The 12,501-nt window shown below is 40.2% G+C and overlaps 1 protein-coding gene and 1 long non-coding RNA gene across 3 annotated transcripts in view; one reads left to right on the forward strand and one right to left on the reverse strand.

Annotated features, from left to right (window-relative positions):
• brip1 (BRCA1 interacting helicase 1) overlaps positions 1 to 12,501 on the forward strand; it is a 329,036-nt gene that overhangs the window by 202,934 nt on the left and 113,601 nt on the right. For both annotated transcript variants that reach the window (XM_072469931.1, XM_072469933.1), the window contains exon 15: positions 8,608 to 8,758. In XM_072469931.1, coding sequence (XP_072326032.1) covers positions 8,608 to 8,758 — 151 coding nt within the window. The remainder of the gene's footprint in view (positions 1 to 8,607; positions 8,759 to 12,501) is intronic.
• LOC140386978 (uncharacterized) overlaps positions 1 to 12,501 on the reverse strand; it is a 129,545-nt gene that overhangs the window by 95,951 nt on the left and 21,093 nt on the right. The gene's annotated exons all lie outside the window — the stretch shown is intronic.

A 12,501-nucleotide genomic window follows, 5' to 3' on the forward strand; every position in this document is an offset into this window, starting at 1 on the left:
GGAGATGTTGGATTCTCTGTTGTTGGAGATGGCCACTTGTGTGGCACAAATGTTATTTGCCACCTTACAAGCTCAAACCAGAATGTTGTTCAGGTCTACTGCAAGCAAACACAGACTGCTTCAGTATCTGAGAATTGCAAACGTTACTGAATACTGCAATCACTTCTGGCCATTACGATAGAATGAAAGATGTTGATACAGCAACTGAAGATGGTTGGCCCTGGAACACTACCCTGAGGAATTCTTGCAACAATGTCTTGGGACTGAGGTGATTGACCTCCAACAGCCACAACTGTCTTACTTTGTGCTAGGTATGACTCCCAACGAAAGGGGAGTCTCCCCTGATTCCCACTGACGTCAGTTTTGCTAGGAATCCTTAATGCCACACTTGGACAAAATGCTGCCTTAATGCCAACGGCAGTCGTTATCGCGTCAACTTTCGAATTCAGCTCATTTGTCCATGTTGGGGCTGTGGCTGTTGTTATGACCCCAGCTGGTGTTATTACTGAACAAGTCAGATCCCAGAATGGAACCTGGCTTGATAGATCATAATTTTTTCTTTAAGTATTTGAAAACTGTGGAAGGTATTTACAGGAGTCTGGTGTTGACTTTTTTTAACAAAAAGATAAAGCATTTATTATACAAGCAACATTAGCTACATTACACTGGACAACAAAAAGATCAAAAAGATTTCAACACAAACATCAAGAAAAATGATTCAAACTCACACTACTTTTATCCTTATAAACCCAACACTTCAGTGAAAAGACACCACTCTTTCCACACCAAGAGTAGTGTTGCAAAGCGGTTTGTTTTCCAATAGACTTCTCAACTTTCGTTCGAAGTCTTTCCACAATTTGTATCTCCCTTGAGATCCAGAAAACACGCTCTAAATTTGATGTTACTTTAATGTTAGAACATTACATATGAGTTCCTTAAACTCATTTCTTCAGTCTGGCATCATTTTCACTGGAGAGAGGCTTAGATCTTTCTGCCTTCACTCTATGGTATTTCCATCCCAAATGAAACTAAAACTGCGTTTCTTTTCACTCCCTGTCTTTGTGTGGGTCATTTATCTGATCCCCTGTTGCTAGGCAACAACACAGTTTTTCTAGACCCATAGAAAAGTGGCAGCGTAGAAAGAGGCCATTCAGCCCATAATGTCTGCGCTGACCAAAGAAGAGAGGAAGAAACAAACCAGCAGTTAATTTTAATCCCACTTTCCAGCACCTGGCTCCTAACCTTGCAGGTTACAGCACATCAGGTGCAGATCCAGGTACCTTTTAAATGAATTGAATTTAAATGCTACAAAATAAAGAAAGTGCAAACCAATGCTGATGAGCATTTTTAAAGGGTTACAAATGTTTTACTTATTAAACAGGATTTATTTAATTGGCATCGTGCATGCTTTCAATATCACTGGACACCAGGAGTAGATTATATTGATTACTGTGTACTTTCAACTATTGGAAAATTATCCAAAATAGTTATAAATTTATTTTCAATCAAGGAACGCATGCACTAATGTGGAAGTAAAAGAGGTTAATGATTAATTTAAAGAAATGAAAGTTATTTTCTCTGCGTTCCATTGGGATTTAGCAGTGGGAGTCATTTCTGGTCTCATATTAAGATCTGGAAGATTTTACGCTGATTAAAAACTTAAACTTGACCCTTTGTGACCCATTTCCAGCTTAGTGGAGGTACTCCTTGATTTTGTTGCTATGCTTATTCATGGGCAAAACCCAGAAGCAAGAACTGAAAGGTTGGTGTGTCGGAAAGGGCTTTTAGATCAATGTTTGTCCCAAAGGATTATATTAACTGATCCAATGAACACTGGAGCAGTGATATTCTAGTGGATTAAAAGTTGAATGAGTACCACAGCCTCCCAACAACCAGAATAGAATAAAAATAACATTGCTAACTTTTGTTTTCAGAGTTAAATTGGTTTTAAGATTTGGCTTTAGCTCTCATTTGAAGTTGCAAACAATGATAAGAATTCTAGAAAACCAATCAACGAAACTGTGCAAAGGCTAAATTCACTTAACTTAAGAAAATGGCAAATATTAAGCTAATGTATCAAGTGCACCAGTACATAGAAATACTTTGAAGTTGCAACATCTATGGTATTTCCATCCCAAATGAAACTAAAACTGCTTTTCTTTTCACTCCCCGTCTTTGTGTGGGTCATTTATCTGATCCCCTGTTGCTAGGCAACAACAGTTTTTCTAGACCCATAGAAAAGTGGCAGCGTAGAAAGAGGCCATTCAGCCCATCATGACTGCTGACCATCCGAGTTTGCCCTTCACTCAGTCTAAAATATTTCCCATTTGTTGTCGTACCCCTTCCAACCATTTTCTTTCGTCCAGTTATCTGATTTAATATTGAATCATAGTATCATATATTAGGGGCCAAGGTTTAGAGAACCCCAAAGTGTATCGGGGGTTCACCTGACCCATAACTTTTAATAGCTTTCAGTTATGGGGAGCACAAGGGCCTACTTTACAGGTGTGATACAACCGAGATCTAAAGTACTTTTAAAACAAAACCATGTTTATTTATGAATCCAGTTAACACTTTATAAACCCACAATAAACATTTTAACAACTATCAACACCAATAGTCCCCACAGATACAATATTCTGTAAGTATTTCCTAATAACATCCATAAGTTCTAAAGACCCTTTTTACAGAAAGACAGCGGGTTTAAATTCTGTACAGAAACCGGTATTACTTTGAAATCCTCAAATGAGCTGAAGACAGTCTGTAGCTTGTAGAGAGAGATCCTTATACAGCTGCTTGCTTTGCCTGCAGCTATCCAGCTCTGAAAACGAAACTGAAACACACTGTACCTGCCTGCTCAAAAACAAAAGTAAAGCAGACTGACAGCCCAGCTCCACCCACACTCTGACATCACTGCAGCTATTTGATAAACACCCATTTCTTAAAGATACATCCACTACACCTATTTGATAAACACCCATTTCTTAAAGGTACTCTCACATAACACACAGAATTTACAGTGCAGAAGGAGGCCATTTGGCCCATCGAGTCTGCACCAGCTCTTGGAAAGAGCACCCTACTTAAGCCCACACCTCCACCCTAACCCAGTAATCCCAGCTAACCTTTTTTGGACAGTAATTACCATTAACCTCTATATATTTTATATCCTTCCAATATGTAGTGGCACAAAATTGTTCCATTCTTGACCAGTTTACAGCTTGATATATGTTAATTCTATTATGTCTAAATCTCCCTTAAAGTAATGCTTCCAATTAGAACTATAGCATTCCTACAGTGCAGAAGGAAGCCATTTAGCCATTGAGACTGCAGCAACCCTCCGAAAGAGAACCCTACCTGGACCCACTGCCCCGCCCTATCCCCGTAACCCCATCAAACTTGCATATCTTTGAACAGTAAGGGGCAATTTAGCATGATCACCTAATTTGCACATCTTTGGAATGTGGGAGAAACCGGAGCACCTGGAGGAAACTCACACAGACACGGGGAGAAAGTGCAAACTCCATACAAACGGTCAGCCAAGTTCCCCCAGTTTATTAGTTTTTTTACATTCTATATTGCATACAAACATATGAATTAGGAGCAGGAATAGGCCACCACATACATACATGAGCATACATACAGTTTAACCTTCAACACAACTTTTTATTTGATTTTCTTTTGTCTAGGCTGCCAAATAGCTTTAACTTAAGTGTGAAAATTGGTGTATTCCCTAGCATCGATGTCCTTCAGCTCTAATAGGCATAAATAATATTTACATTATAAATTTATTGAGCTACTAACATCTTGGATATCGAAATAACATACTGGACCGTACAATATAAAATAGGCTGTTTATACATTAAAGCAAATGGTTTCATGTCTTGAAGCTTTAAAATGTTACGTATAATGACATTGAGTGTAGGTAAATGGGCACTGAAGATTTAGATATGTTGAATTCAAGTAACCAATGCTTTGTTATGATTAAATTTGTTCCTTAAATATTCAAGCATTTGAGTTAAAATTTCCGGTTTAAGTTGCGCATGTTGCAGAGAAATAAAACAGTTATTTTTCAGGTTGAATGAAAACAACACATTGGTTAGATCTTGTGCTTTTCACTGAAGATACTATGAAACATTGACATTTTCTCCGACTTGGACATTTTCTGCATTGTAACTAAGAAAAAAACTACCCTGTTAGTAAACCAGATTCACCAACATTATCATGAGACACAAAGAATATTTTAGATCCATTTAGAGATGTAGTTTGTTGCCTACTTGTCAGCTTCGCTCAATTGGATGCATTCTTCCCTATTGAGAAGTTGTGGGGCAGAGGCTGCTTCAAGACTGAACACCTAGGCTGACACTTCAATGTAATGCAGGGGAATGTTGCTTTGCCCAAAATGCTGCCTGTTAAATGGAGATCCTGCTTACCTGTTCAGGTGGATGTAAATGATCCCATTGCACCTTTTTGAAGGACAAAGAGTTAATGTCTATTCCCAAGATTTGTTGCTAAGCCAACTCCACCAAAAACAAATTAACTGGTCATTGAACATATTTGCTGTTTGTGGAATTTTGCTGGGTGTTGGTTAGTTGTCATGGTTATTCATAACATAGATTTCACACCAAAAAATTCATTGGATGTGAGCTATTTAGTTGTCATGTAGCATAATATTAAGTTTCTTTCTCAAGAATGTGGGACCATTTGCTTCTAACTTTTTTATAAAATGTTTTGTTAGCTCAAGTTCCAGCATCCACTTGTGATTAGAATCCTGATTGCATCCGTTTTTGAAGAAGTTTGTGTGAGCATGTAAAATGTACATCTTTTTTTTCAAGCTGGAAAAAAGAAAAACACATTTATAATTTTAATAAAATCTTAGTAAATTCACCAGTTATCTTTGACTTGCCAGAAAACTGTTGCTTGAAATGTTATCAATAGAAAATAATCCTCTGGGGAAACTTATGGCCACTAAGAATCAAAAATGGTGGGGAGTAGAGGTTATCTTATATGTGAATCATTGTGCTGGATGTTACTATGGTTTACTTTAGAGGAGCCCATTCACCTTCCACTATCCTGTCTGTTCAAAACTCAACAGCACCAGTCCTGTCTTACCACAACTGACTGATCTTCCACAGGTATTCCATTGCCCCATTCAATTCCTCATCTGCCACTCTCCGCAGTGTACGAGTGTGTTTAATAGATGATCTAACTTTGCATTTTTTTAAAACAGAGACGTCACTTTGCTGAAATAAAATAATTTGTTTTAGTTCCAATGATTAAAATTATTTTCCAGTTTTCTGTTCTTGATTTTGTAGGTGTACTGTGGTGACAGTGCACGAAGCAGTCAGGACACATTAAAATCAAGTTTCTCACTCTCTGGGGAGCTTAGATGACTTATTGGATATTCTTCCAGAGTGTAGTTTTGATTTTAATGTGTGCTGACTGTTCCATATCACCACTAAATACCAATATAATAGGGGAGGGGATGACTGCCATTAAATTATTTTAATTAATAAAAATAAAAGATTGCATTTCTATAATTCTTTTCACAAAGTATCTCAAAGCACTTTACAGCCAATTAAGTATTTTTGGCGTGTAGTCACTGTTGCAGTGGGGAATTTCGACTTTGTACTGCGGCCCTGGCTGGATCTTGCAAGATCCAAGTCAGAATGTCAGGCAAGGAAGAAATTTCATGTCAGTAATTTGGCATGGAGTGGCAATCTGACGATGATTGCCTCTCTGAGGACATTACGGCCTATTAATTTGTTTTTGTGATGTTGATTGAGGAAGAAATATTGGATAAAATACTGGGGCTAACTCCCCTGCTCTTCTTGAATACTGCCATGAGATCTTTTATGCCTCATCCAAAAGACAGCACCTCCTATAGTGCAGTACGCACTGGAATGTCAGGCTTGATTTTTGAGCTCACGACCTGGAGTGGGTCTTGAACCAGAACGTTCTGGTAGGTGAGACTGCTGACAACTGAACCACGTCTGACACAAATTGAATCTTCAGAACAAAAATCATCCTTCTAACCAAGAGCCTTGTAAATGAAGACAGTAAATCAAATTTAGATTTTGGAATAAATCTCTCTGTTAGGTGAGGTGAAATGGCATGCTGAGAGTTGAAAGGGCAATTGTGGTGGCAGCCTCAGATATTAACATAAAGTTTAGATCAAGGGCCGTTTTCCTTGTAGCTTATTGACATTATCAATGTCGATGTTAAAAGTAGGCCTGTGGTACTGTTGTAGTTTTGTCATACCTGTAGATTATAGAAGCAGTAGGGTGGAAAGTAGTGGGAGGTTGTCTTATGTATGAGTTGCCTGAAATTGGACTTCAAACGACCCTCCGACGGCATGCCCAGACTCTCCAACTGTGCTCTCCCGACCCTCGGACTGCATTTCCCCGGGCCTCGGACTGCGCGGCCCCGATGAGTCACATGTGAGGAAGGAGCCGTGCTCCGAAAGCTAGTGATTCCAAACAAACCTGTCGGACTTTAACCTGGTGTTGTACGACTTCTTACTGTGCCCACCCCAGTCCAACGCTGACATCTCCACATCATCACATCCATAATGGAAGCTGCCTGGGTAAACTTAGCTCCATAATTGTAATCAATAATTGTTAAAGATTTTGCACTTTGACCACTTGATAATTACTTGATAAGTAATTACATCATGATGTTATGACAGCCTGGGCCAGTGTGCAGTCAATTCCAGCCCTACTTGACCCAGAGTTGCAATACACTTGAAATGACGTTTTATTTTAAAACACCCAAGGTCATTGGCTGCCCAATAACTACAATCACCAGGTTTGTAAAATTAGACTCAATTTTCTTTTTATTATTAACAGTAACTATAATTAAATGGGCAACAATTACAACTGGTTACCTACTATATAATCTCTAACCTCCCCCCCACATGCACACACAGACAAGCAAGCACAAGAGGATGAAGGGGGGGGGGGATGATGAAAGTAAAAGGATAAGAGTCTTTGTTTCAGGTGGACGTCTTCCAGTTAGTTTCTTCTTCTGACTCGGCTTTCAGATGTATGTTGTCTTTTTTTTTCAGCTTGTAATGGTTTTCAATGTAGACCCACAGAACTAGCAGACAGCCAGCATTCAAGAGAGAGAGAGAGACAGCTTCTTTTTTCAGGGTCTAGATGCTTCTGCCTCCAGACAGTAGGCAGCAGAGCTGAGTGAGAGAGATCTGCTTCCACCTCGAGGGTCAGTAGCTTCTCCCGGGTTCTCCAAACAAATCCACCTGACCGGAACCAATCGCTGTTCGTTGCTGGGAAGAATACTGTCCTTGGCCAATCCATTGGCCACCAGCCAACCAATCAAAACAAACCCCTCCAATGTCTTGGGGGCCTTCTGCCCCAAATACAAAACCTTATAACATAGTGTAGTATTTTGACACTTGAAGTTCCTTACTTCGTCTGCTCGACTTTAAGATATGTCTCCATTAATGATACATAGACCATAGGTGATAAAGATAGAATAAATAGGAACTAAGGAAATCAACAGGAAGGGTCCTTACAATGACAATCTCACAAAGGCAGTTTCTAATTTAAATATGGATGTAAACATTTATGAATTAAATAAACTGAATGTACAACATTAAAAAGTAAATAATGTCTACATGCTCTGTTTCTTGTTGTGTAATCCCATTTCATCTGAAGGTTACACTGGTCTTGATTCCCCAAGTACAAGATCATGCAATGTCAACTACTATATAGAATTAGGTCATTAATGATTTTGAAAGTAATTTCACATACATTTAAAATTTTGAAAGTAATTTTTGCCCTGAGTCATTAAAAAGCTCTGGACAAATAGCAGTTGGTGGAGTTTAAATTCACTTATTCAATCTGAAACTATAAAAAGCTAGTCCTCAAAATGGTGACCATGGCAACTCGTCAATTGTTGTAAAAACCCATCTGGTCCTATAATATCCTTTCGGGAAAGAAATCTGCCATCCTAATGCAATCTTGCCTATACAACTCCAGGCTCTCAGCAGTGTGGTTGACTCTTAACTACTTTCAGAAATAGCATACCAAGCCACTCAGTTCAAGGACAATTCGAGATGGGGAACAAATATTGGTCTTGTTAGCGATGCACACATCCCATGAAAGAATAAGGGAAAAAATGGCTTGGTAAAATAACTGATTCTCTGTCTTCTGCCTGTGAAGAAGCTGATTAGGTTGACTCACTCGCTAAAGGCTGCAGTCCTTTTTCTGGGACTATGCCTTGCGTTTTCTCTCATTATCCAAATCACCAGTTCAGATGGTGTGAAGGACAACACAGGAGAATGTGCGCCTGTTATTCGAACAAATATGTTTCTACTGAGGAATTAGCACTCACCATGTGGAGTTTATATCATGATTTTTCACTCCTGCCTAAAATCTACGGGAATCTAAAACCCATGTGTGGCAAACACTTTTGATTTACCTCCTCCACCCTTCAATTCTTTCAATTTTGTTGATTTGTTGTAGTATGAGCCTTGGTGAATCTTTTAGTAGTAAAAACATACTGCTGGTTTCCACAACTGGTTTATTGCTATTATATGTTTTAACGTTACCTTTGAGACAACATTTCTGATCTTGCCCCTTTTTGCAGATGCTGGACAAGCTACAAAATCGTTGGATGCTCACAGGATTGTGGGAAAAGCTGGAGGAGATCAAAGCCGTTGTTGTTGAGGCAAAAGGAGGCGACAAAAGTGACTTTGATCAATTGCTGCAGTCCTACTATAATGTTATAAAGGACAGAGGTACATCCGAGTGAAAATATGAGTCATTTTGAGTCTTCAAAAATGTTTGCCTCTTTACAATTGGACTGAAATACAATTCGTCCGTGTGGATTAAAGCTCAAATTAAATCCCAAATTCATAAGCAGAAGTCAGACATTGTAAGTCCATGTCAAGATGAAGTTTGAACACACACTCAGAAATGTAGGAGTGATTTTTTGGCTGTGTTCATTTAGCTGCTAATATATAAATTATGTTAAAAATTATGTTTTACCACTAATGTTAATGTGGGTGGGAAAAGTATTGTATATCAAGAAATGTTATCCATTGAATCAGATCGGGTGTCAGGAGTTCTACACCGAACGATTAGTTAATTATTAAGTAGAACCACAGCTAGTTATGGTGCTTTGATCACTGTAGAGACTGATGACTTAAAAAAATGATTTGAATTCCCAGTGACCAATTTAAAGGAATCTCATGCCACGGTTTCGAGTTTTAAGACAACATACAAATTAACATTAAATTTGACTTAATGTTACTGATTAGGGAACTAATGCGTTAAACTGCAGGAAAGATAACTAATACTTCGAACCAGGGTTTTTCAAAGTGTGGGTCTTGACCGGCAGGTGGGTCGTGGGTGGGTGTCAGAAGGGTTGCGGAGCTAAGGGTCACGGGGTTTCCGCCACGGACTGAAATAGCTTTGTAACGGATGGATTTTGCGTCCTGTTCTTAGTATCGGGATATCTTGCCCTCGGCGCTTCATTTCTAATAGAGCAAGCACTACTTCTGCCAGCATTTGCCTGGCAGATAACAAAGCAATTCATACCATTTTGAAACAAAATACACTTTTTTCCTGAAAGCTCTATATAAGTTTCCCCGAGTCAATGCTAGGGTATTACGATGCAAAGCCGTTCCAACAATGGATAATAATATCAACACAAGTTATATTGAATCCCCACAGCTAAACTGGCGCTTATAATCATTCCCATCTAAAGCACATTATAATTTTTAAGCTATCTGCAATGTTAAGTGGTGGTTATATTTAAGGGACATGGGCCAGAAATCTGTTCAAGTCACTGGAAACATTGAGGAAGTTCGGCCGGTTCTTAGGGTACAAATTAAATATGGCCAAGAGTGAGATGTTTGTAGTGCAGGCAAGGGGCCAGGAGAATAGACTGAAGGGGCTAGTCTATTTGGGCAGCATGGTAGCATTGTGGTTAGCACAGTTGCTTCACAGTTCCAGGGTCCCAGGTTCGATTCCGGCTTGGGTCACTGCCTGTGCGGAGTCTGCACGTTCTCCCCGTGTGTGCGTGGGTTTCCTCCTGGGTGCTCTGGTTTCCTCCCACAGTCCAAAGATGTGCAGGTTAGGTGGATTGGCCAAGCTAAATTGCCCTTAGTGTTGGGTGGGGTTACTGGGTTATGGGGATAGGGTGGACGTGTGGACCTTGGGTAGGGTGCTCTTTCCAAGAGCTGGTGCAGACTCGATGGGCCAAATGGCCTCCTTCTGCACTGTAAATTCTATGAAGTGTCGATGAATTTTTGACAACTAACTACCGATTTAAATGACTATTCCTCCATGAGGAACATGGGAAAGATGTGCTATAGTGTTAAGGGCTGTTTAAAACCCTGCCAGAATTAAGAATGAAAGCACTACATGAAGTTAATAATAGTAATCTTTATTAGTGTCACAAGTAGGCTTATATTAACACTGCAATGAAGTTACTGTGAAAAGCCCCAAGTCGACACATTCCGGCCCTGTTCGGGCACACAGAGGAAGAATTCAAAATGTCCAAATTACCTAACAGCATGTCTTTCGGGACTTGTGGGAGGAAACCGGAGCACCCGGAGGAAACCCAGGCAGACACAGGGAGAACGTGCAGACTTCGCACAGACAGTGACCCAAGCCGGGAATCAAACCTGGGATCCTAGTGCTGTGAAGCAACATTGCTAACCACTGTGCTACCATGCTGCCCTACAAAGCATATCATGCATCTGGGATCACAGAAAAATCATTTCTGAGAAATGTGTGCAGTGCCGGATGAGTGATGAGCAATCTCGTTATTTTATTGCTGCCCAGGTGTCATGGAAACTATTGTAACAGGTTCCAAATGCTTTCTGCTAGCTGTACCTCTCTCTCTCTGGCCAAGCCCCAAACCGTGTTGCATATCATTTTAAAAAAAAATCTTTTTATTGTCCCCATTTTCAAAATTTTCATAAAATAAGCAACAAAAGAAAACAAACAAAAACAAATATGGTACCCATCCCCCAAACTGCACCCCATCATGTTTCATATCATTATGTTTACAATCGAAAATCGCTATTAAAAGCAAGAGTGGAATAAACACAAGACACAAAAAAAAAAGTTGATATCGGCTTGGGTTGTGATTTGGGCCCAGAACTTCTAATGGAATCTTACCACAATGCACATGTTCAGATTGTGTGCCAAGTGCCTATCAGAGTGTACAATATATGCAGATTTATTTTGATTAATATTACAAAACACCTGACCTACAGTCAAATGCCACCTTAAAACTTTTAGGCTCTGCTTGAGAAATTAAAAATTAAAAAAACAGAAAGAAATGAAACATGCATGCAGATCATTCTGTGAGCTTCCAAATTCATCCATAAAACAATAGTGGTTCTTTGGCATCGGAGCCAGAATATCTGTATTTTCGAAGTGAATGCAAAATAAGGTGCAGATGGTGGGCACAACTGACCACAATGTTGGAAAATGGTTCAAATGGAGAGGCCTGAGGCTGGGACAAGTGGATGGAGGTTCAAGGTGAGTTGGCATTTGTTGGCACAGTGGCAGCAACCAATACTACAAAGAACAAAGAACAAAGAAATGTACAGCACAGGAACAGGCCCTTCGGCCCTCCAAGCCCGTGCCGACCATACTGCCCGACTAAACTACAATCTTCTACACTTCCTGGGTCCGTATCCTTCTATTCCCATCCTATTCATATATTTGTCAAGATGCCCCTTAAATGTCCCTATCGTCCCTGCCTCCACTACCTCTTCCGGTAGTGAGTTCCAGGCACCCACTACCCTCTGCGTAAAAAACTTGCCTCGTACATCTACTCTAAACTTTGCCCCTCTCACCTTAAACCTATGCCCCCTAGTAATTGACCCCTCTACCCTGGGGAAAAGCCTCTGACTATCCACTCTGTCTATGCCCCTCATAATTTTGTATACCTCTATCAGGTCGCCCCTCAACCTCCTTCGTTCCAGTGAGAACAAACCGAGTTTATTTAATCGCTCCTCATAGCTTATGCCCTCCATACCAGGCAACATTCTGGTAAATCTCTTCTGCACCCTCTCTAAAGCCTCCACATCCTTCTGGTAGTGTGGCGACCAGAATTGAACACTATACTCCAAGTGTGGCCTAACTAAGGTTCTATACAGCTGCAACATGACTTGCCAATTCTTATACTCAATGCCCCGGCCAATGAAGGCAAGCATGCCGTATGCCTTCTTGACTACCTTCTCCACCTGTGTAGCCCCTTTCAGTGATCTGTGGACCTGTACTCCTAGATCTCTTTGATGAGGTTTGTGGCAAGAAGCCTGAAATTCAATGGAAGGGTGCAGGCAGGCTATTAAATGAAACTGGGTAAGCAGGTTACAAGACATGAAACCTGATTGGAGTGAGATCGTGAGGACCAAACAGGCTCACCTGTCACATTAAATGTCAGACACATGACATGGGTCCCCGAAAGTCATCTGGCATTGGTCTCAAATGTTGGCCAGTTGGCAAAAGTGGGTCCCGG

The sequence above is a fragment of the Scyliorhinus torazame genome, chromosome 12 (genome assembly GCF_047496885.1).
Source record: "Scyliorhinus torazame isolate Kashiwa2021f chromosome 12, sScyTor2.1, whole genome shotgun sequence".
Classification (NCBI taxonomy): Eukaryota; Metazoa; Chordata; class Chondrichthyes; order Carcharhiniformes; family Scyliorhinidae; genus Scyliorhinus; species Scyliorhinus torazame.